Raw genomic sequence first — 24222 nt, 5'->3', positions numbered from 1 at the left:
GTACATCAATAGAACAGTCTGGGTGGGTTTTTTTTTCTTTCTTTCTTCCCTGTGAGCACTCATTGTGTCTAAAAATCAGACTGCTTTGTGACAGTGGTCATAACTGTCTGACACTTGTCTGGCTTATTAGGAAAACTCTGATGGGAGTTCTCCAGCTTTACAGTTTTCTTATTTTGCGGGATTTTAGCTTGTCTCAGGATTATGAATTTCGCCTTTTGTTTTGCTTAATCTAACAGTGATTCTCCAATGAGAAAGTTCATTGTTTACCAGAAGCTTAGAGGGTTTTTGTGGGTTTTCCTTCAATAAACACAGCACTTCTCATTTTTCTGTGGGGAGATTTCTTTTTACTACAAATATTTATATATTCATAATTATTTTTCTGTGGGTAAAAAAAATCCTTTCAACTGGACAACAGTGGGATGGGCTTTTTATTCACTTCCCATGAAAAGCAAGACGATGGAAGGCTGCCCAGTCATTACAGGTGCGAGTGTGAGAAGTAAAGCATTGTTTCTGATGGTTAAAACCAAGGTGGTAAACTTTAGTCTGCACTCGCCTGGGTTATTCTGCTCATCACCCTGGGTGAATGCTGGTGGGGTTTCAGTGTGATGGGGATGCTTCTCAGGGGAGCAGCTTTCCGGGATTCAACAGAGATGTTGCTTCTTCTCAGTGTATTTGGATGAACCATTTACCTCCTGTCCTTCCCTGTGCTGCATTGCCAAAGCCAGCAGCATCCAGAGCTTGGCAGAGGAGCTGCAACCACTGTAGAGGGGCCGAAGCATTGCTGTTCCCTTTTCTTCACTGCTCCTCTGCACGACCCTGGAACCAGCAGGGTGAGGAGGGTTGGTTTGTCTGAGGATTTGTCTGATCAGCTTTGCTATTTTGGAAGGTGGCCCGGTGTAGGGGTCATCCAGCTGTTACAGCTGTCACCATCCACACATCTGCCTTTCCTCACAGCTGTGGAGAATGGCCTTCTCTAGCTGTAACCGTGGGTGACTTTTCCCTCTTGCAAAGCCCAACTGTTACTGTAAGACTCCAAATTAGCCAAGGAGGCCTGGGCTGGGTCCTCCTGCTCTTCTGACAGCACTTGCTATTCAGCAGCCTGAATGCTGCCTCTGTGCCTGCCTGTCCTCTCTGCACGCTCCTCAGCTGCCCTATTCATTTTATGCAGCGAAGGAAAAAAAGAAACCAGGGCTAGAAAGGAACTGCTTTCTGCCAAACCAACCACTGGGGAATCCCAGTGCTGCCAGCAGGGCTGGTCAGTGGGAAATGGGGGCTGAAAGGCTGCCATGGGATGTAGTGCATGGAGGGAGGCAGTCTGGGGAGGCTGTGCCTGAGCAGGTACCTCAAGATATTCCTCAGGATCCCCTCTGCTCCTGGGGACTGGCTCCTTCATGAATTGCAATGCAGTTGTCAATTCTACTATCTCTGGAATTTCCAAGGTTTTTGAAGCAAAAAGCTTGGCATGGCACAGGCTGCAGGTGCTTGAATGGAGCTGTTTGTCAGCTGCTTAGCCCAGCTCCTTCTAGGAAAGAAGGGTGAAGCCAAAAGTACCAAACCCAGAGTCTGCTTTGGGGAGGAGGGTGGAACATCTCCCAGCACTTTGGGATCTATTGATGGGGAGTTGGAAACAAAATCTGCAGGCTGGGACTTGGGAAAGCTATTTTATATTCCTGGTGTGCTGAAGAATATGCCCATATCCTTGGACAAATCACTTAATCTCCCAATGCCTTAGTTTCCTGTTAGCAAATGATACTCCTTATCTTTCACCTCTCATCTCAGCAGAGGAAAGAGTTTGTCTTTTAGTATATATCTCATTACAGTTCTTTGTCCGGTGGCTGGGGCCCCTCTACCTTGATGAAATAAGTAATTGAATTTAGATTAAATGGTCTAATACAATCCTGCCCGCTGGTTACTGAAACACTTGAATGAAAGTTCATTCAGAGCCTGTCTTTCCATTTCCTCATAAGGCCAAGACATGAAGTAATTAGATGTAGATGTAGGTTGTTATTGTAGCACAATGACAGAGATCAGTGGTTATTGGTAGGAGTGGCTTCTATAATCTAGTTTAATGGTCATTTACCTTTCAGTGACCTTGGTGTCAGGCAAAATTGGCAGCTCTTTTGCAAGGAATGTGCTTCCTCAATGAAGGCTTTGCAAGCTGTTTGATTTTTGGCTCTAGCTTCACATGAGCTGGGATAGACACTGCTGCAATGCAAGAGACTTTCAGCCTGCGAAGAAAGGCACAGACAGACTCCTGCCAAAAGAAGCCCTTTTCAGCGCTGTCCTGCTGCCACTGAATTGCTGTTGGAACAGATCAGTCGTGTTTAAAGCATCTCTTTGCTTATTGCTGCGACCAGAGTTGCAGCCTTCAAACTGAGAGAGCCTGTGGTGGTCAGGGGCAGCCCAGGAGTTTCTGTAAAAAGGGTTGCATTGTTTTGGAATAAAAGAAGGGAGAACATATCTCATCATCCAGTTAAGTGCATGCAAGAAGAAAGAGCTGGTAATTCTGACTGTAACCCCCACCCTGAAAGTCCTTATTACACCAGTAAAGATGTGATATTTCTATATGCTTTAAATTACCGTCCTTTCAGTGATGATCATCCACTCACTGCAGATACAAATCAAGTTTCCCATTGACTGTGATGCTCCTACACCTCCTTCCATCGTGTGCTGAGAAATTCCTACAGGTTTTATCCAGTTACTGATGTCTGTTGCCATGGAGAAGAACATGACGTGAGCTGTGCTGTGATTTCTCATGGTGCCCCCAGGTCTGTGGCCATGCTTTATAGGGAGCTAGAGTAGGTCATATCATGGTGCTTGAGAGGACTGGATTCAGTGCAGGTATTCACAGTGACCTTGGCCAAGCCTCTTAATTCTTCTGACAATCTTAACCTTAGAGGCACTCCCCTGTTTTCTGTGAAGGGGACTGAATTTTTGTAAGATCTATGAAGGTCTTTATTTGAGGTGGTGCCAGAAATATGACTTGAGTCACAAAGAAGTGCTATGAGAGTTGAGAAGAGCGATGTAGCAGTAGAAGAAGGTTTAAAAAATCATCTGCGAATTTCTCTGCCTTGGGACTTGGATTTCTGTCTACTTCTGATCTCTCATCCTGCTGCTCACAGCCATATGATTTGCAAATACATTCCTTGCATCTGTAACTATTGCCCTGCAGATCAGGAATCATCTCTTTATGTGCTCTCATTTCTAAGCTGCTAAGATAGGGAGAGCAAAACCATGCAGCTTGCAGGGAGAACCATTTGTTTCAGGCTGCTTTGAAAAGCCACCCACCTGGTTTTACCATGAGCGTGTTCCATACATCACCACCACAGCATGAAAGGTCTTCAGCTGAGATCAAACAGTGACTTCCAGCACTCAAAATCCTGAGATGGCTTAGTGTACAAGGGCTCTCAATTGTTTTTAGTCCTATTGACCGGCTGGGACCTGCTGTGATAGTGGCTTGCACAGAGGATCTTACAGACCCTTGTCGTATGAATTCATTTTACTTCTCATGTTCCTCAGTCTCTGATGAGTATTGGCTTGTTCGCCCTCTGATAGGAGAGAATGAACAGTCAATGGAGTTTATTTTTTAGGTATCAGGTTTGGGTTGGGAATGTCCAGCTGAGATCAGAGAGATACTTACATAGAAGCAGATGGTTTATATGCTGCTTCTTGCAGAAGAAGAGCAAAATTAATCTCTCTTGAGTCCCTGAAGTCTGAATCCATTGAGGTCTGACAGAATCTTTCCACTGACCTCTGTGGCCCCAGGATCACATCCTAAATGAGCTGCTTTGAGTCACTGGAAGCCTGAGTTCAGCTTTGGTGGGCTGGAAAATGTAACCTACTATATGGGCTGTGCTATTCATAAGTGCTCAGCCCTGTGTGTCTGTTAGCTGTGGATGCCTGGGAGAAGAATAAAGTCATTTTCTGCAGTCTGGGGGTGGAGGAGGGAATGGGAATTGTATCCCCTTCCCTGCAGACCCACTGTTGTGACATCCATGTGGGCAGCTGCTGGGAGCTGACCCGCTTCTGAAGCTTCAGATTAAGGTTAGGTGTTCTCTCTCTCTTCTGATATCATCCCTGACACATAAATGTCCTGTCCAGCTGGCCTGACCAGCAGGACCTGACCTCAATTTGAATTTTTTGAAGTGGGCCACTGAAGCAGGTGAGTGTAGCAAGGCTGTGACTTATCCTGGGGTTTCCTTAAACTTGGAAGGAACAGGGTTTCTGGAGCTTGAGAGAAGCCAGTTGTGAGTAGGTATGACACCATTCATTGCTTAATGGCATCCAGTATTATTATCAGCAAATGCTACCTGTTTTCTCACAGCTTATGGAAAAAAAAGCTGCTGTTTCTTGAAGTGATTCTTGTTTTCTCTGGGCAAAACAGCAGCTAGCAAAGACATTTGAGTTAACACAGCATGATTCCCTACTGCTCCTAAATCAGACCAGATGAGAATTAATTTGGTGTAGAGGGTATAGAATGAAATGTCAATAACTACAGGTTGGTTGGTTCCTCTGGAGCTGTTATTGATTGATCTGGAGTCATTAGACTATTTTACAGTCAGTCTGGTGGAGATTAATTCAGTTTGAGAGCAGTAGCAAGTTTTTTCAATTAATGGCTAGCAACATAAACCTTTAATTATTTATCGATCTTCTAATATGTGCTTACTCCAGGACGGTTGCCTGGTGGCTAAAGATAGGTGAGTAAGAAGGTGATGGCTTTCTCCTGCCCTTAAACAAACGTTCTGACTTTAAATGTGGCAGCTCTTTAACTAGCAATGCTCAGATGCTTTGCATTTATGAAACCAAAACATTAGCACTTTTCTAGTTCATGGGTGTGAACTGCGACTCGCAAGGGTTCCATGGGTTCACCCAGTGTGGAAATGCTGTAAGCAAAGGGACAGGAGCATTGCCCCGCTGGAGTTATCCCTAAATTCCCTGGTGGAGAGCTGAGGAGTCACTGCCTGGCTTGCAGGGCGGTTGGTGGTGGCAAACCCAAGTTTCACTGCCCATCTCTGCAGATCCTTAGCACCAGGGAGCGATGGAGACGGGTACCAGGGGAGCCTCCAGAGGGGAGCAACAGTCCCGGCTGGCTTTGGCACGTTTTTCCCACATACTGTCGTTCTTGCACAGTGCTTCCTCTCTACATAATACTCTGTTATTTCCTCCTCCTGCCCCTGCTGCTAATTAGCCCACGATAAACTTTGGTGTGAACAAAAGCAAGCAATTAAGCGTCTGTTGCTTCAGCGTGAGCCCTGTCAGAGCAGTGATTTGTTGGTGGCAGGGCTTTGCAGCACCTCCTCGGGAGGAAAACAAACCCATTAGCCTGGCTCAGCCGCTGGTGCTGGGGAGTGGCGTGTCCAAGGTGCTGGTTTTGGGTGTGCAGGGATGTCTTGGGTACAGCAGGGCTTCCTGAGGCTCTGAGAGATGCTGCTGAGTCTTTTGTCTTCAGTTTCATGTGATACAATGATGTCTGTGGTCACTGCCCAAGCAAGGTGGCTCGAGAAGTTACTGAATTGTGATTTATGTGTATGGAGCAGTGGGGATCTTTTTTCTTTTCTTTTTGGAATACACATATAAACATTTTCAAATTAATACAGACAGAGAAATAATAGTAGAATGAAGCATAGAATTGTTGAGTGGTTTGTGCTGGAGGGGACCTTAATGATCATCTAGTTCCGACACCCTTACCATGGGCAAGGACACCTCCCACTAGACCAGGTTGCCAGGGCCCCATCTCTCCCAAATAAGGAGGAGGCTTAGAAAGAGGAAGCAAAAAGCAGGACCTTTGGTAGATCCCAAGCCAAATGAGGTTTGAATGATGTTTTCCAGGACTCAAGGTGCATGTATCAAGACCTTGCAAGCTGCTTTTGTGTAATCTCTGCCCTAATGCTCAAAATCTCTCCGTGTTTTGTTTGCTTGAGCAAAAAGTCCTAATGGAAGAAGAACAGGTATTTACATGGGATTTCACTGATGTGTGAACAGACTAAGGGAAGTTGGAAATTTTTTGGTTTGGGACCCCCTTTCTTTCCAAAGCTAGAGGCAGAGTTCAAGCTGGGAAATTAAATATGAACTGTTCCTGGGCAGAAAAAAGCCAAGGATCTTGGAAAGCATGGAATTAACATATGTCCTCTTTTGACACACCACCCAGCTGCTTTGCCAACAGTTGTCTCTGTTTCTGTTATAGCTCTCGAGCAACTGCTCACAGAACTTGAAGATTTTCTGAGGATACTGGACAAGGAGAACTTGAGCAGCACTGCTGTGGTGAAGAAGAGCTTCCTCTCTGACCTTCTGAAAGTCTACACCAAGTCCAGTGGTACAGATGAGGAAAACCAAGGATGGGGTGGTGGGCTGTCATGGGAATTGCTACATGGTCTTGGAGCAACATTTTCCTGGCGGCTGGTGGGAAGAGGAGGCATGAAAATTAGAAGGAGAAAATGAAACTGAGTTTATTTTTGCAGTGACCTCTAATTGTTTATGTAAAATTACTATAGTTATGTGTCCAGCTTTACAAGCAAAGGATTCCCAGGATTCCTGATCCTTTCTGTTTTCCTTATTAAACCTTAAGTTTATTTAATCCACTTTGTAAGATACACAGGATGTACTGTTTGGCCAAGTTAATGTTTAAGTAGAAGTTTTAACTTTCGGAATTTCCTGACTATAAAGCACTAATTTTTCTGCTTTTTATTACTACTTGGGGTTTTTCCTGCACATTGCCTCAACCAATGTGCTCTCCCCAAATGTGCTCAGCAGAGACACTTTTTACATCTGCCTTTGTGGAAAAACTTAGCAGCGTGAAAGCAACATTGTGGATTAAGAGTTCACTTTTCCCTTTGTTTGCAGGTGGCGATGAGGAGTATATTTATATGAACAAAGTGACAGTCCATAAACAGCAGGGCGACCAAGAGAAACAAGACAAAGGTAGGGAGCTGAAGATGAATGGTCTAATGGGGTGATGAAGGCACACGAGGTTAGAGCCTTGCTCTGGCAGCTCTGAGGGCTGAAGCAGCTGCTGGTGTGGAAGGGCATTTTCATAACATTCCCTTGGAAATAGTGGTCCTTGCCAACACTGCGAGGTTATTCCTGGAAGTAGCACTTTGGAGGTCGTTATTTTGGGATAAAAATGTTGCCTTCTAAGGCTTGACGTTCCAGTGCCTGAAATATTTAAGGAAGGCTTCATGCTTTCTTTGGCCACAAAACAAATCACTTTTTGCATCTTTGAGACCTTGAAAGTGTATTTCTTGTTTGCTGTTTTGCTCTGCTCTGGCCCAGAGGGTCTGTGTTGTCAGAGCCTTGAGAGGAGAGTTCTCAGAGCTCAGCCCTTGCCATTTGCACAGGCAGAGCACCTTCACCTCTCAGGGATGTGAGAGTCCTGCAGAGTAAAAGCCAAGAAATTAAACCTAGATAAAATATTCATTTCCAAGTTAGATTTCCCAGGTTCTGAATTTGTAACACGGCAAAGAACATAATTGTCTAAAAATGTTCCTCCTCTTTGAAGTTCACCATGAAAGAGGTTCCTGATAATTGCATGGAGTGAGAGTATTAGTGAGACACATTTCTGTAATGCACACCTACTCAGGGGCTGATCCTACCCCAGAGTTTCCAGTCAAAAGGGATGAGACAGGGACTCATCAGTGCAGCCTGCTGCTGATGTGCTGGTCCTGCAATAGTTGGGATTGCTCCACTTCCACAGTTGTTTGTTTTGGTTTTGCTGCTTTGTGGTGGGGTTTTTTGTTTATTTGGTTTGATTTTTTTCTTTAAACTACCTGCAGCCAAACTTGGGCTAACTTCAAATGCCTCTGAAGACAGGATATCCTCCCAGATTACACATGCAGTCCCAGTGTGATCTCCAGACAGGGCCCTCTGGGTGATGCTGTAATGCTCTATAATAGGATCACACAGCCTCTCAGTAGCTCCCAGCAGCTGAGCAGCAACAGAAACATATCTTTATATAAGTTCTCATTTGGGTGGATAAAGGAAAGCTTGCACTGCTCCACCATGCTCAAACACAGGGAAGAGATTTCAGACAAATTATTTTTAGAGGTGGTTCTTTTATTTCAGACTTTTCCCTATCAAGGCCATTACCCTGCCCACTCAGTCACTCCCTGCGGGACATGGCACTTCTCTCTTTCTGTTTTCAACAACTTCCCTATTTCAAGTAAAACTGAGTTATTTGGAAGTGCTGAAGTCAGTGAGACACATGTATGGGATCTTAGCCACAGCTGCAGCTGGATGTAGAGCTCTGATCCTGCTCTGTAACTGGATGGAGAGGTACCTGCAGGTTCAGGTTTAGCAGATGGAGGGGGCCCAAGTGCCCACTGGTGTGGTATCAATCTTCCAGTGGTTGTGCAACTCCCTCTATCCCTTTTATCTACTGCAATTCCATGCCTGTAATGGGACTGGGGACCACACTTTTGTGGCTGAGGCCGACAAGACCTCTTGTGCTCTGCAGAGTTTCTTCTCCACAGCAGCTGTGCACAGTCATGTTCCAGCAGCACAGGGTGTAATGCTTTCCAAACTGATAGCACATCAGCTCCAGAAGTCCCCCCTCCAAACTTTAAAATATGCAATTTCTGCACAAAAATGTGTTTCCCTGCTCCATGTATCTACTTGCAATTTCATCAGTAAGGATTTAAGCAGAACAGACACTGCTTTTGAGATGCCTTTGTGTGGCACAGTAATTGAATTCCCTGCACTGGGTAATGAAGGCACCATCATTTTCTGGATCTCGTTTACCTGAGAAACACAGCAAGTCTCTACCCTGTGAGTCCACGGGGCTCTTAAGTGAGCCAAATGCCTTCTCCTTCTGGAAGTCGGCACAAAGGGGCAGGAGTCTGGGAGGTGGGACTGATGTGAAGGGCTCCTGGTGTGGACACTCTGATCCTCTGAGCTCAAATACCAGGTGGCATTCACTTGTACAAGGAACATAGAGCACAGATAAGTAATAGTTAGTACAGATGTAAATTTTAGCAGGATTTTGGATGGTTTTTCTTTTTCCTTCCGTCTTCTAAACCCTCTTCAAACTGCAGGTTTTAGAGAGACATCTTTATCAGAGGACACCAGCAAAATGTTAGTGCTTGTCTAGGCAAAAATATTCCTTCCCTCCCACTCCAGTAAGGAAGCAGTCTGTGATTTGTGATGCTGGTGGGTGTAGCTGGAGAAGGAAGGGGTATGTCCATCATTGCACTATCTCAGAGGTCATGGGATTTGGTCACTTGTTTAAGGCCACCCAGGAGTTCTGTGGTAGGAGAAGAGGGACTGAACACAAGTTTTCTGAGCCTTCAATGTACCCTCCAGATACTGAATCACTCTGCTTTCAGCTGCTTGGAAAATCTGACTTTGCAGAGGCAGACACAGATTGCCTGGAGCAGTTCTGCCGTGTGCCCATACATGTGTTTGGCCTGGGCTGCTTCAAGAGCAGCCCTCCCTTGAGCAGTGATTGCACTGCTGATCATGGCTGGCTTTGATAAACCACTGTGCACTCAGCCAGGCAGCCACCTCTGCAGTTCGCCCTGGGAGGGCTGGTGTTAGATCCATTTTTTTGGAAAGGTAGCAGAGGAGCAGACAGTCACCAACCTGTCTGCTCGCAGCTGCAGGGATCAGAGCTAGCAAGGACTAAAGTGCCATGGGTTTCCAAATACTGTGTAGTGTCTGCCTGTGCTGCTTCTCAAGACCCTTTAAAGTCTCAGCAGTGGGTCTGGCCTTCACAGTTTTCCCTCCAGAAGGAAAAACATGCCCTAAAACCAGAGGTCAGTTCTTTTGCTGGGTCTCCTAGTGGCACGTTCCTGGCTGTGGCCTGAAATGACATGGTGGCCCTGCAGCCCTGTCTGTAATTGTCGCTCTGCTTCTCACTGAAATAGCATCTTGCTGCTGCAGCACAGCCCAGGGTAGCAAGTGCTCTGCTGGGAGATGCCACATGTCATCTTTGTAATTGTTTCTGCCTTGCAGTGCTGGACCGGAAAAACTCCCTGACCAATGGAGACTCGGGACTGCATTTGTCACCTCCTCAGAAGAGCCTGCCAGACCTCCCCCCTCCAAAGGTAAGTTTTTCACACCCTTTGCTTTTTGCTGCCTCAGCCTGGGACTCTGAACCCCTTGAGGCTTCACTTTTGTCGTGTCCTGTGCAGCATGGCTGGGTGGAAAGACCTCTGCCTGTGTATGTTAGTGAGACAAAGAGTCCTGGTGAGCTTTATTTAAAAAATAATAAAACATTGAACTAGGGATTTGCAGCTGTATGTTTCATGTTTACAAAGGCTGTGGGTCAGTGTGTGGCTGGTGCAGGTGTTGCAGCTGGATGGTGGCCTGGGGTGGCTGGACACCCAGAGACTGCTGTGGTTCCCGAAGCTTGTGCACAGATGGAGCAGGAGCTGTGGGATTTCCCCGTGAGTGTGCAGGAGCACTGTGCAAATTGGGCTGTGCTCCCTGCCAGGGAGACCCACACCCACTGCGTGGCACTCCAGGCTCAAGGAAGAAGTGAGGTTTTCCAAGAAACAGAGGTCGTGATGACTCTCAGCTGTTGCTTTGGAAATCTCTCCTGAGCTATGAATCAGCTGTGCCTGGGCTGCTGACATGATTTTAGAAAAGCCAGAAATCCTTCAGCTGCAGGATGGTGGGGTGGTCCCTGGGCAGTACCAGGACGTCCCTTGCTGGCAGAGCCTTTCTCAGTTTGGCCACTACCAGAGGTTTGCTCACAGCTGGAGCACCTGGTGGTGTCTGTGCATTGGCTGCTGGTGTTGTTCTGGTTGTGCAGCCCACAGGTCTGTGAGGGGGAGTTGCTGGCACTGTGGATTTTTCTGCAGGGCAGCTATAAGTCAGTTAAACACCATCAGCTCTCAGTGAGATGTTGTCTCTGTGCCAGCAAGCCAGCCCAGCTGTCCTAGACACAGGTCATCCTCGAGACCTTGGATGTCGCTGTTCAGTAGTTGATGCAATGTGGGAATTGCTGTTAGCTGGGATTTCAGGATGTGAAAGGAAAGGAGGGCAGGGAGCATGCATGGGGAGGAGGAGGAGGAGGCATGGAGGAGGATGGCGTAGTGCATCCATCAACCACAAAGGAGGATCTGTTCCTTTCCCAGGAAGGAGGATGCAGGGTGAGGCCCCAGGACTTTTGCCCAGGGATCTGTGTAGCTCGGCTGGAGTTAGCTGGAGGAGCTGGAAAAAAAGGAGTAGGATGGGATGCAGCTGACAAACCCTCGGATGCAGCGTGATTGCCTGCTGGGAGCTGCTCCAGCCCCAGAGGGCTCTGCCCACGCAGATGGCTGGAGCTGGAGTGCCTGGGAGCAGTGGCCAGAGCAGGAATCTCTGTTTAGCCCTGTATTTCACGGTGGGCAGGAGGTGGAATGAAGGCACCACTGGGGAAGCAGCAGCCGGGTGTCCCCCGGGCATTTCTCTTGAGCTTGGTGCAGCCCAGCTTTCTGACTGGGCAATCTGGAAGTTAAGAGGGAATTAGAAAAAAACAGTCTTGGATTTTAGCTGAGAAGGGCACTTGTCTTCTCCCAGACCTGTGCTGGGAATTACCTTCTCCCACCTACTTACTACTGGAGCTAACCTCTCTTGGATGCAGCAGTCAAATGCTGCTGACATTTGACATTTGAACATCTGAGTGTCAGTGAGCTTTGGCAGCAAAGCTATCTGAGTGTCCTTCAAGGAGAGGGGCTGGGGAGAGCTTTAATTAGTGGAAATGGCTGTTAGGGGGAAATAGATCTTCCCTGTCTGTGTTTGCAGCTCAGTGCAGGCAGGAGCCACAGCCACCTGGGTGGTGGAGGGTGGAGCACAGCTCCTTACACAGAACCTGGGAGGTTAGCCGAGGAATTCAGATTAGATCTATTTTAGCTCTGCAGAGTTTTCTGTGGTTTGGTGACACTCAGGCACCCTGTGGTGTTGCTCTACACTTGCCTTTTGAGGCATGGAAGAAATATGGTGATAAAGCTCTGCACAGCAGATTGTCCCTGCTACCCACTGACACCAGCAGTCATTAGGCAACCCAACAGGGGTGGCCCACTTGGATCCCACTGATTTCTTTGGATTTGTCCCAAAACAACCTTTAAACAATGAGTTCTGCCGGCCATGGCTCAGACATTGGTGACTTCTGCTCTGCTGCAGCCCTGGCAGCTCTGCCTCTTCCCGCAGCCATCTGCAGGGAAAGTCCTGTGGTGCAGATGCAGACACCCAAGGTGGTTGTATTTGCATATTCATGGTGCCATAATGCAACAGGCAAATGTTCTGCAAGGGCCAGCATGGTTAAATAACACAATATATGCCCTTTGACTTAAGTTAGAGAGTAAACAACTCCATGCCCCTAGGGAAAGAGGAGACAAAACAAATACCTTCTGGGGCAGCCAAGGTGCAGTCCCACCTATTCTCTGTTGGCTTCCATTGTCTGTGGGAAACAAAACGGAGCAGCCCCTTCCCTGACAGTTGTGGGATGGAGTCAAAAAAACCCCACAGCATTTCTTTGTGTAGGCAATTTGTTTATGGCCAGCACAAAGCTGTGAGCTGGCTACACACAGGAGACCACCACAGATGGCAATTACAGACACATTTCCTAGCCAGGGAAGGGATTAAGTAAAGCCTTGGAGTGGCTGGGTTTGTTTTTTTTCTTTAATGTAACACATTAGGACAAGAAGTTCCTAAACCTTTTAAGTGTTTGGAGGGCAAGTGTTTTCCAGCAGTGTTCTACGTGGCTCTGGAAGGAAAGTTCAGTCTGCTCACAGCATCTGGCAGACCCATGTAAGAAGGAGTTTTAGCACTGGAGGAGTTTGGGAGGTTGGTGGAGCCACGGGCAGCTCGCCCACGTGGGAACAGACGTGTGACTTTGGTGTGGTCAGGGTTCCTTGCTCCCACAGACTCAGCAGCTTCCCTTTGTGGGCAGCTGCTGGCCATAAAATCCTTTCCTTCAAAGCTTCCTTTCTGCTTCTGGGCACCAGTAGCTGCTGGTGGAAACATCCGGGGCAGGATGGGCAGCTTTGCACCTGCATTTGATGACATTGGCATGACCTGCAAAGGACTGATCTTGCCTTAGCTGTGCCCTGCAATGCTGATGCACAGCTGGCCCCTCTTCCCTAAGCCCCCAGGAGCAATCATGTGGGCTGGCACAATGCATTATTCTGACCTTCAACCTTGCTCTCTCTGCAGAGAGAGCTGCTTTTGTGGTCCTCCTCCTGGGGAGAGTGGGGCTTTAACCCTGAGCATCCCATCAGGGTTTGCACAGCCTCAGTCGGGTCAGCTGAAGCATTGTGAGCCAGAGCAACCTGTTGTCACATGTCTGGGGGTGGTTTGACCTCGGTGAGGAGTAGGGACACCTCGTTGGGAACAGGGGGATGCTCCTGTCAGGTCAGGGTGGGAGATAGGATGCCAGGTATTTGGGAAGAGAATAAGCTCTGTGCTCATCCTACTAATCTGTTCTTGCTGCTGCTCTGCTGTCTCATGTCCAGCATCTGTGTGAATCACCTGAAAAGTAAAAAGTTTGTTTTGTAGCTTTTTTTTCCCCTCACATATTGGTATTTCTAAGGGATCAAGGCATGTGCTTCCTGCCAGCCCTTGCTTGTGTTTAGGGAGGGGTTTGGCAGGCACCACAGGGATTTTCCAGCACTTGGACTCTTTTCAAAGGCTTATTTTCCATTGGTGTTGTTTATCCATTTCCTTCATTTTTTGTTAAGAGCACAATTAAAGATTCACAATATAGTTCCTAAAGCAGAGATTTTTAACTGTTGGTTTCTATCAGTCAGAGACTTGGAGACATGACCAGAGACTGCTCAGTTTAAGCTTTCAGTGTAAAGCCAGGGTTGCACCAATTGTCCTCCCTTCTGGTTCCCTGATAAGATAATCCATAGAACAGAGGGCCATCCCCAGCTATGATGGGGAGCTTAGGGGGGTCAGTGCAGCAGGCAGAAATCTCAGTTGAGGGACAGGCCGATGGGTTGCAACCGCTACTATGAGTTGATCTTCCCAGGGCTTTTAGCAATGTGAAAGAAAGTAACATTTGTGATGCAATTAGAGAGTAATTTCAATTTATATTCGAGTTAACTGTACCACATCTAAAAGATCTCATCCACTGGGATGCACTTGAGTGCTAAAATTAAAGGAAAAAGGATACCCCATTGTTTTCAAGGATTTGTTTTACCTTAAATAATGTTTTTTTAATGTGTTTATTCTGCAGATTCTCGAAACAAAACAACCTCCGGTCCCCAAGATTGAATCCCCAGAGGGATATTACGAAGAGGCTGAGCCCTATGACATCTCTGTAAATGGTATATCCCAGCTAACCCTTGGGAGGGGGTTCATGTGGGAGATGGAGGACTTGAGGTTTATGAGAATCAGTAAATGAAAGCACAGATATTTCATACAGCTTTTGGGAAAAAAATTGTTTTCTGCTGCTCATCGAACTTGATATTACAGACTTATTGCTAGCTGGAAAGCAAAGACTACTGAATCACTCCAATTTTTAACTTTCCTGTAGAAGTAAGTAATATGCTTGGGTCAGGATAACGTCACTGTAAAATGTTACAAACCATTGCAGGTCCTCTTTGTCTTGGTGGCTTTCTGGCAGATAGGCTGCAGTCAAACCCAAGTCTGTGCTCAGGACTGAGTGGTGAAGCTGTGGTGGCTTGCATTCGTGTCCTAGTGCTCTAATTGTCCCCTTGGGGCTCAAAATCCGTGGCTCTGCTGGTCTGTTGGGAGTGATAACCATTTTTATAATTGGCTCTTTATTCAGCTCTGTCTCTTGTGGCAGTTTAACCATCTGTAAACTTGATTAGAAAGCCACACTTCGTGTGAGGGGACAGCGTGTGGGTTCCCTTGCACACGCTCACCGCCTGGGACAGCACCCCCAGCCATGTCCTGGAGCAGTGCCACCCATGCCTGTCCCCTGCGGGCTCCCCACCCCTCCGGGAGGAGGCTGCTGCATTCAGGCTGAGCTCCAACATTCTCACTTTTTACGATGCATTCCTGCATCCTTTCGGTGAACACCCTTCACTGAGAGATTGCCTTCCTCTGATCTGATAGCAGGGCTGATCTTGTCATGGCTTTATAATCCCTTTAAGCCCTTATGAGATAGATTATATCACCCTGCTGCAGAAGCAGATCTCTGCTCATCAGCCTTGGCTGCAGCAGAGTGTATGGCATGGGCAGAGCTGAGCAGGGAGGGTTGAGGCAAGCCAAGAAGTGAGAGTTAAGGGTGAAAGATTTGGGTCTAAACCCTTGGCTGTTGAATCTGAGCTTAACCTGAAAGAAGCTGGGTCCTCTCCAGCCTCAGTGCGAACTCCTGGGCTTTGGAGCTCCATGTCAGTGAACAGGAAGATGGTGCCCAGCTCAGATGGGAAAAGGTGCAGGCTCATCATGTCTGGGGTGAAAGATGCTGTTTGGTGCCGAGGAGAGGCCCCTCCACCTCTGCCGTGCGTTTTGCTTGAAGTCTCTGTGTTGATTGGCTGAGGTGAGGGCTGTGATGCCCTGTGAAGCCCTCCTGCATCTGGGGCCTCATCCTCAAGGCAGGGGGATTCCAATTGCCTGCAGTGTAAGATAAAGGAGCTTTTTTTTGCCCCCTGGTGAACACTGGGGAATTGGATAACATGTTAAGAGCTATGGCATAAAAAGGCACATGCCAGATTAGCTGGAGTACAGCCATGGATTGATGTGCTGGGATAGCCAGCTTGTGTTACCTGGACAGTTCCATGAACTCGCCCTCAGTTCAGAGACTTGGCTGGCAGGAATCATAAATGCACACCCAGCTCCCACCTCTGCTTTTCCTTGGTAACCTGCTGCTCAGGGACACAAATACACCCAGAACCCACCCACCGAAATCTAGGCCAGTCAGATGCCGAAGGAAATGAGAGACCAGAGCTCTGCAAAAAGAGAGAAAAGCTCAGATGATGGGAGCAGTGTCAAAATGAGGCAGCTCTGCGTGGCTGGCTGTGGCTGCTGTGAACAGCTGTTGCACCAGCAGGCTCCGTGTTTTACTGAGCCCTTCCACAGCTGTAAGTGGACATTGGAGCCTGTGAAGCCAGCAGAGATGGAACAGAGGATTCCAGTGATTCCTCACCACTGAGGTGTGTGGTGCCTTTGCATCCTGTGACTGCTCATCCACTGGTCCCCTCTGCAGGCCCCACCATGTCCCTTCTACCCAAACCTCCTGGTGTGCTACAAAAGTATGTTTTGCATGAGAAGGAGGGCAGCCTCATGAGAATCTCTGTGCTCTTTGGCAACCTCATGTTGGAGGTGGTTCCTTGGGGGGTGAGCCAGAAGGAGGAGCAGGGAGAGATGTGGAGCAGCAGGTATGTGGCAGGAGGGGGCTGCAGGGGCTCAGGAGAAGTGTGGTGTGCTGTGCAGGTGGGAGGCTGGGCAGCAATGCTGGTGCTCTGGTTTGCCTCAAGAGATCAGGCTGAAGCATGTGGGCAAACCTACAGGTCCCTGTCCTGCCCTTTGTTTCAACCAGCACAAAGCTCCTCATCCCTTCCCCCTGCCCCACCCCGTGCCCTATCAGATGTCACTGGTACTTTGTACCTGTCCTACACAGAGTGATGCTCACTGCTAGCAAATGATTTGGGACCTTGGTGTGACTGCAGTTGTGAAAGGGCAGTCTGGACATGCATGGCTTTGCCCTGGCCAAAGATGATAAAGCCTGGCACCAGTAACCCCCCAAGGCCTCTGTGCCCACCCCCTTTCCCCACAGGCTGGATAGGGAGGAGGATGGCAGTCCAGGGAGCTGCTGGTGGTGTTTCATAGAATCACAGAATGGCCTGGGCTGGAAGGGACCTTAAAGATCATCTCATTCCAACCTCCCTGCCATGTACAGGAACACCTTTCACTAGACCAGGTTGCTCAGAGCTCCAGCCAGCCTTGTCTTGAACATTTACAGGGATAGCCATCCACAGCTTCTCTGAGCAACCTGTGCCAGTTCCTCATCACACTTGCAGTGAAGAATTTTTTCCTAAAATCTAAGTTAAACCTATTCCCTTTCAGTTTGAATCCATTCTCCCTTGACCTGTCACTGTAAGCTCTTGTGAAAAGGCCCTCTGCAATACTGTTTCTGACAGTGTTACAGCATGGGCCTTGGAAGACACCCATGTGTCCCCAGACAAATGGGCGTAGTGAAATCAGACAAAAATAGGAACACCACTAAAATAAGTGGGTGCACTGCCAAGAAAGGACATCAAAGCAAGCCTCCAGATGGGCTGAGGAGATAGAGGTTTCATGCAGCATCGGGGTGGGACTGCGAGGCACTGTAGCAAACTGTGGATGAATTAATTAAAATGAAGCAGGGTGAGTCCGCTGGGTCTCGGGGTCCATCTTTCATCAGCAGCGCTCCCGCCCCTCCGTTGGGGACGCTCTGCCTTTCATTTCCCAGCTTCGGCAAAGGCTGCTGCTTCCCTTCCCTCTTGGGCTGAAATGTGTTAAACCCTTATCAGCAGCCTTTGCATAATTGGAGGGTGCAATAAGGAGCGGGGTGAAAACGGGAGAGGGGCTACGAGGCTGCCAACTGAGCAATAATTATTCTGGCTGAAACAGCTCATCGGCCCTGCCTGCTTTTAATTACGATGACGATGATTGTGTTTTAAAGGGAATTGCCTTGTTTGAGGGGATGGGTTGAAAACGCTGTCCCTGTTTGAAGTCTCGGCCTACCTATGGCGTGCAGGGATGGGACAGCCCCACTGGCCGAGGGGATGGACGCCCTTGTTCTCTGCATTTGCTTATCTGTGGCTTTCTCTCTTTGTCTCCCTTTCTCTTTCTTTTTGACTGTGCAGGTCTTTTTGGTAGGCTTGCTGCGGCTGGACCCAGGCCAGGGTTGCAGGTTACTGAGGGAGTTATTTATGCCACAATAACAATGGGTATGGCATGCTTTCCAAACCTGAAGTGCCTTTTTTTAACAACAGCAACAAAAAACCCCAAAAAAACCCCCAAAAACTCAGTTTTAGCAAAGATTATCAGGTACCTCCCCCTGGATTTGCCTGTTACATGCATGGAGGGTAACCACCTCTCCCTGTCTGTTATGCAGAAGGCATTATTTTTTGTGGCTTTCCCTGTGCTCAGGATGACAATGAAGAGAACTTCCCTAGATTTTATTCCCCTGGTTCTGTCACTGGTGTGGAGCTGATGTGTGGTAATGCTGGCTGTACTGGCGAGTAGCTGTTTGGTGAATGATTGAAGGTGCTCCGCTGGGGCAAAGCCGGATTGGGATGGTTGGAGCTTCCTGCATCATGGCATTGATTTAGGTCCCTGGGATCTCACTCATGGGAAGACCCACAGGAAAGCACAGGTGGATTTAGATAAAGACATCGAAGATTGTGGCTGCCACCGATGCCTGAGCTGTATGACTCAGGACTCAGTGAGCCTTAGTAGTGACCACAGGGTTGTCACAAGCCACCAGGCAAGGCTTGGCCCAGTTTGCCGGCTGCCCAGCCTGGTAAATGCCTTTCCTTCATGAGGCTGTAGCACTGTCACCAGGCCAGCAGTGGCTGCAGTGCTCTTCCCTACTTGAAGAGCTCACCTCATGAGGAACCATACGTGTGGTTGTGGTTGATGCACAAAAGAGCATCCAGGTCTTCTCAGGAGGAAGGTGGCAGCCTGAGACCTACTGCTTAGGTGGGGGGCACCAGAAACTTCCAGAAAGGGCCAGAGGGGTGGTTAGTGATAGCCCCATATGGATAAGGAGGGAGATTTGGAAGATGAGGTTCCCTTTGGCATCGTTGCTGCTGCTGCATATGGAAAGATCCCTTAGCAGTGCAGAGGTTCAGCTGCTTGGTGTTTGTAGGGTTGAGAAACCTCTACACTTTTACTCGACCTGAATTTCTGCAGAGGGTGCCTGTGGACCCTCTGCAGAAAGGGTCTGCAGAGGGGGGTAAAGTTTTCCCATAAAAGATGGACAGTTTGATACACTGAGAGTGTGGAGGTGGTGAGGCAGTCGTGTGCTCCATTCAGAGACTTCAAAAGGGAGTGTTTGCTTTTTAAAAAGTTTGTTTAATTGGTGCAGTTTTGATCACTTGAGGAAGGTTATGGAGTGAGATTTCACTGGGGGTAAGAGTGTAGCTTTGTTACTGTGTCTCAGTTCCTTTTATTTAAAGAACAAACCCAACTGAAATGTTCTTCAGTGAATCTCCTAATGGCTTTTTCTTTCTCTTTTCTCACTGCTTTTCTTCTTTTAATCTGCACCGATCTGATAACATTATTTTTATGTAGATAGTAAGATCTGGTGAGAATCCAAATTAGATTAAATTCTAGTGAGAGAAACTTAACAATACCTCTCCATGCTGTTTGATAGGACAAGAATGCGAAACCCTGCACAGATGCTCCCCAAATCTTACCATCTTGCTCTGTGAGCTTATCTTGTGACTTAGAGCTGTAAATGCCAGCAGAGCACTGCAAATCCCCCTGCAGTCAGGGGAAACATTTTCCATGTTTCTGATGAGCCTGGTACCAATGATTAGCTTGAAAACTCCAATAATCTGCAATGCATTAGAGCTGAGTACTGAAAATTCCAAATCATCCTAGTAACAGCAATCCATTTAAGAATGGACATAAAAAATGTTGTTACTGCGCCTGACATTTGCCACTTATGATTAATTTTTGGTCCTGCAACAGTGTGTTACTTCAAAGCCCCTTGCTGTCCCTTTAGATGCTGAGGAGAGAGAGAGGGACCTGTTAGACCAGAGAGGGAAAGTGAATGACATCTCAAATACAAGAGATCATTGCTTGCTGCATGGCCTTGCAAATACCATTTTTACTTCTGGCATTTAGAGGACAAGGGCTGATTGTAGCTTGCTGTTGCCTTAAAAATTATGCATATTTGGCTTGAAGTGGAAAGTAGTGAAAGCATCTTTGGGGGGAAAGCAGCAAACATCAGGAAATGTCTAAGGGAATGTTCTCAAATTTGTTGTCAACTGAGAAGTGTCTTTTGAGTGTTTGCTAACAGAGGCTATTAGGCACAAAATACTGCAATGCAGTTCATACTGGGCTAGAAAGAAAAAAGGATCTATGAGGATAATTTTCCTATTAATTATCCTTCTGTAGGAGAGCCTCAAAAGACACATCCCTGCACTGGAAGCTTGTGCATGTGTGAGCATGGCTGAGGGAAGCATTTGACTCAAGAGTTATTCTAAAAATGGATTTAATGATAGAGCTTTGCTTTTGTTATAGAAGATGGTGAAGCCGTTAGTAGTTCCTACGAATCTTATGATGAGGAGGAGAGCAGCAAAGGCAAGTCAGCAACCCATCAGTGGCCATCCCCAGAGGCCACCATTGAGCTGATGAAGGATGCCCGCATCTGTGCCTTCCTGTGGAGAAAGAAGTGGCTGGGACAGTGGGCAAAACAGCTGTGTGTTATCAAGGACACCAGGTTGCTGGTGAGTAGATCCTCTACTCTCTGTCTAAAATAATCTGGTTTTATGAGCTGGGGAAGGAAGTGGCACCTCAGACCATGTTAATGAGCTGGCAAAAAAAGAAGTACCCTTAGAAGCAATGCTTCAAAAACCATGTCCTGGAGATTGGGGGATCTTATTCCATTTTCAGAAGGAACATGGGAATGGGATTGCTGAAGGGGGCACAAGGACACATTTGTGGCCAAAATCCCAATCCCCAAAAATGTCTAGGGGTACTTTTTGAGGGAAACTTTTTGAGGTGGTTGAGCAGAAGGGATACTTATCCCAGAGGCTAACAACATGCTTAATCCTGTGTCAGTAAAAGGTATTTCAGACTTTATATGCATGCGCTCAGATGTATGTGTATCTGTGCACACAGGGGTGTCCTGTGTGTAGTCTGTGCAGACTTTTTAGGACACAGCTTTGTAGAGCTGTAGGATGTCCTTGTGTTCAGTGTACTCAATGCATGAGGCTGCACTGAGTCACTTATGGGGTTGAGTTCCTACCAGTGAGCAGGAAGGTTCCTCCTCTGCCTCTCACCTGCTCCCATCTTCCTTCCCCAGTGCTACAAGAGCTCCAAAGACCACAACCCTCAACTCGACGTGAATTTGCTGGGCTGCACTGTCATTCACAAGGAAAAGCAAGTGAGGAAGAAAGAGCACAAGCTGAAGATCATCCCCACGAACGCTGATGTCATCGTGCTGGGGCTGCAGAGTAAAGACCAGGCGGAGCAGTGGCTCAGGGTCAGTGACACCTTCAGGACTTGTCCCACCCGTGCTCCCATGCTTTGCTGGGAGATCAGATCTTATCTCAGCCCAGTGCTTCCGTGCTCTGGCTCCCTTCCTCACTGCAAGCCTTTATACAAATACACCACTTCATTTTCATATCATAGGACAGATTCTTCCTGCAGCTCCCTGCCGCCTTCAGTGTGCTGGAGGCCATGTGGATACCTCCCAGCCCAGCTGCTGTGGCAGGGGGGATGTCTGGGGTGGGTGCCCATCATGAATTGACTGAGGACATGGGTAAATGTGGCCCTTCCCCTGAGACAGCAGCAGGAGGAGGAGCCTTCCTGGAGCCCAGGACAGCCACGGGGCTGTGAGACGCCAGGGCTGCCTTTGCTGGCAGCCTCTCCCAGCGACTGGGATCTAGCAATTTCTGCTGGATGCCTGATGCAACCCCAGGACAGTCTGCAGGGTCACAGGGACAGTAAACTGTGGACCTCTCAGGCTGCTCTGGTTTTGCCTGTCCTAGTTGGAGGAGATTAATTGATCCTGTTACTGCAGCTTTCTCACAGGCTTTGGCTTCCCCTTCTGCACAGGTAATCCAGGAGACCAGTGGTCTGCTCTGTGAAGGAGGCAGTGAAGGCAACCAGTACATCCCAGACTCGCAGCGTCTCAGTTACCCAAAGGTACATCTTGTCTCTACAGACAGAACGAGCACTTAGGCTTTTCAGCCCTATTCCTTTAATAGATGGTAGTGTAGGTGCCTTAATTTTAGCTAAGAAAAGACTGATACCAGTGTAACCAGACCCCTGTACTGCTGAAAAGGAGCATTCTTGGAGCCATCCTAATTTTCATTTGCTTCTTAATTTTGTTGCCATATCTCCCCTCCCAGACTAACTCAGTGTTTGGCTCTCCACTATCTAGGGCAGCAGCTGCTATCTCATCCAATGGGATGGTTGTGTTCCCCAAGAGCTTTGGGAGGGACATAGACCCTTGGATGCCAGGGCTTGGGCCATCTCTACTCCAGGTTTAGGTGACACTCCCCTGAGAGCAGTTTGTTCCAAAACAGTGGGAGGACAAAGAAACTTTCATAAGTCTCTGGTGGACACCCAAAATGGACCTGTTTGGGCACCTGGCTGGTTCCTCTGCCCATGCCCCCTATAGGGACTGTCAAATGCCCCCACCAGCCAGGCTGCAGTGCAGGAGGCCATAGAGAGGCACCATTGGTGCCACTGTGTCTCTTCAGAGGTGGGACATGCTCAGGAGCAATGGGAAGGGCACAATGTGAGTGAGCTGGCTGGGGATGTCTGGGTGAAAGCATCTGCTACAGAAAGAGTAGGACCTCTTCATATGGGAGAAGGGGAAAAAGGTCCTTGCAGCACGTTCGGGCTGGAAGAACGGGTCACCTGCATGTGTGGAGCTTGTGCCTGGTGCTTGTTGACAGGTGGAGGTGTCTGAGAGATACTCTGCAGCCTCCGAGAGCGGGAGCAGCACTGATGGCCACCCAGAGACAGCTGAGACAAAAGATGGTAAAACCTCATCCTGGGAATGACAGGGAAAACGGGCCCTTGACCCTGCATGGGACCAGGGCTTCTGTAGCTTCTGCCACTGCCGCCTCAAACAGACCTGATGAAAGCCATGTGTGCATTCACTGCCTGGGAATTTGATATTCCTACCAGCATTACCTGTTGATTCCACAGCCTTATTCACACACTGACTGGTGTGCTCAGCAGGAAAATGCTGAAGAGGCTCTTTGGAAATAAACTTTTTCCCTCCCCACCTTGCATCCCTGTTTTAGAGAGGAAAACACTTGAATACAGTAAATGCTTATGGGTAAGGGTTCTTAATTAAATTCTTTGTGGTGTAGGAAAGTGAAGGGAGGTGGGAATCTGCACAGCAAGAGCTGTGCAAACACCTCCCACTGCTGCTGCAGCGACTGGCCTTTGGTCAGAGCTAACCCACATGTAAAGCAATACAGACTAGCATCTTCCACAAATCCCTAACTGAGCTTACTGGGGCCATCTTGCCCCTGAATTCCCTGGGCTTTGGACTTTTCCAGCCTGTCCCTGAGTCTCAGGTTTGCCCTCTGCAAGGGATGTGTGTGAGGTGGGGGCAGGACCCCCAGCTGGGACAGTGGGCTGGGAGCTGGGAAAGCCACACATGTGTCTTTTCCATTTCTGGTAGTTAAGAAGAAGGGCACAACTGGCCTGAAACTGAGCAACCTGATGAACCTCGGGAGGAAGAAGTCCAGCTCCCTGGAGAGCCCAGAGAGATCCCTGGAGACTTCGAGTAAGTGGCAGCATGAGTCCCTCTGCAGGGACTTGTCTCAGGGCTGGATCTCAGTGTGCAGGGTAGATGAGCACCAGGCATTATCCTCCTCAAATGTGTCTGTGCCAGGTGGTCCTGCCAGTAAATCCATGCAGATTATGGTGCCTGTGGCTCACAGGGTGACCCAAGAGGAAGGGTGGGTAATACCAGACATGCACTGGGACTGCAGTCCCAGTGTCCAACCATCTTAGTCCAACCATCTGCAGCTAACTTGCAGCTCCAAACCTATCCTGAATTTCAAGGGTCTAATTTTCAAGATTTTTACCCTTTTCACCCTGTTTTATATGGATAGGACAGCTTGTCTTTGTGCTTCTGCTCTTTTTTTGGTGCCTGTGGCTTTGTGTTGTGTGGTGATCTCGTAACTTATGCATTAGATATCCCCATGCCTATAAATTAATATGGATTAAATGGAAAATGTGTCTTAAGTAAGCTGTGCTTGCTTGCAGGTTACCTGAATGTGCTGGTGAACAGCCAGTGGAAGTCACGGTGGTGTCAGATAAAAGATGGGCACCTCCACTTTTACCAGGACAAGAACCGAAGCAAACTGGCTCAGCAGCCCCTGAGTTTGGCAGGCTGTGAAATCATCCCAGAGCCAAGCCCTGATCACCTTTACTCCTTCCGCATCCTGCACAATGGGGAAGAACGGGTTGTTTTGGAGGTAGGGTGTACATCTCCAAGAAAGCTCCACTTAAAGTCATCAGCTTGTGTACCTTGGGAGGTTTAAATGCCAGTGAGTTCCTCCAGAGGAACCCTCAGTCCCACAGAACAGAGCCTGAAGAGCAGGACTTTGGTTCATCTGCCTGTGGTCACCTGGAGTGTGTCCCACC

General features: G+C 48.1%; 1 protein-coding gene across 5 annotated transcripts in view; it reads left to right on the top strand.

The window, feature by feature from the left end:
* The window catches only part of AFAP1L2 (actin filament associated protein 1 like 2), a 66083-nt gene that overhangs the window by 34111 nt on the left and 7750 nt on the right, over window positions 1–24222 (top strand). For 2 of the 5 annotated variants that reach the window (XM_042019372.1, XM_042019370.1), the window contains exons 2-12: window positions 6185–6313; window positions 6841–6918; window positions 9946–10037; window positions 14156–14246; window positions 17736–17819; window positions 20125–20330; window positions 20909–21088; window positions 21664–21753; window positions 22512–22596; window positions 23252–23356; window positions 23842–24053. In XM_042019372.1, the coding sequence (XP_041875306.1) occupies window positions 6185–6313; window positions 6841–6918; window positions 9946–10037; window positions 14156–14246; window positions 17736–17819; window positions 20125–20330; window positions 20909–21088; window positions 21664–21753; window positions 22512–22596; window positions 23252–23356; window positions 23842–24053 (1352 nt within the window). The remainder of the gene's footprint in view (window positions 1–6184; window positions 6314–6840; window positions 6919–9945; window positions 10038–14155; window positions 14247–17735; window positions 17820–20124; window positions 20331–20908; window positions 21089–21663; window positions 21754–22511; window positions 22597–23251; window positions 23357–23841; window positions 24054–24222) is intronic. The other 3 variants (XM_042019371.1, XM_042019375.1, XM_042019373.1) reach the window with 3 other exon arrangements.

The sequence above is a fragment of the Corvus kubaryi genome, unplaced genomic scaffold (assembly GCF_017639235.1).
Source record: "Corvus kubaryi isolate FWS band 111438036 unplaced genomic scaffold, C.kubaryi_AGA036_p1.0 138, whole genome shotgun sequence".
Classification (NCBI taxonomy): Eukaryota; Metazoa; Chordata; class Aves; order Passeriformes; family Corvidae; genus Corvus; species Corvus kubaryi.
The sequence above is the reverse complement of the archived record's forward strand: the minus strand, read 5'-3'. Positions and strand labels throughout refer to the sequence as shown.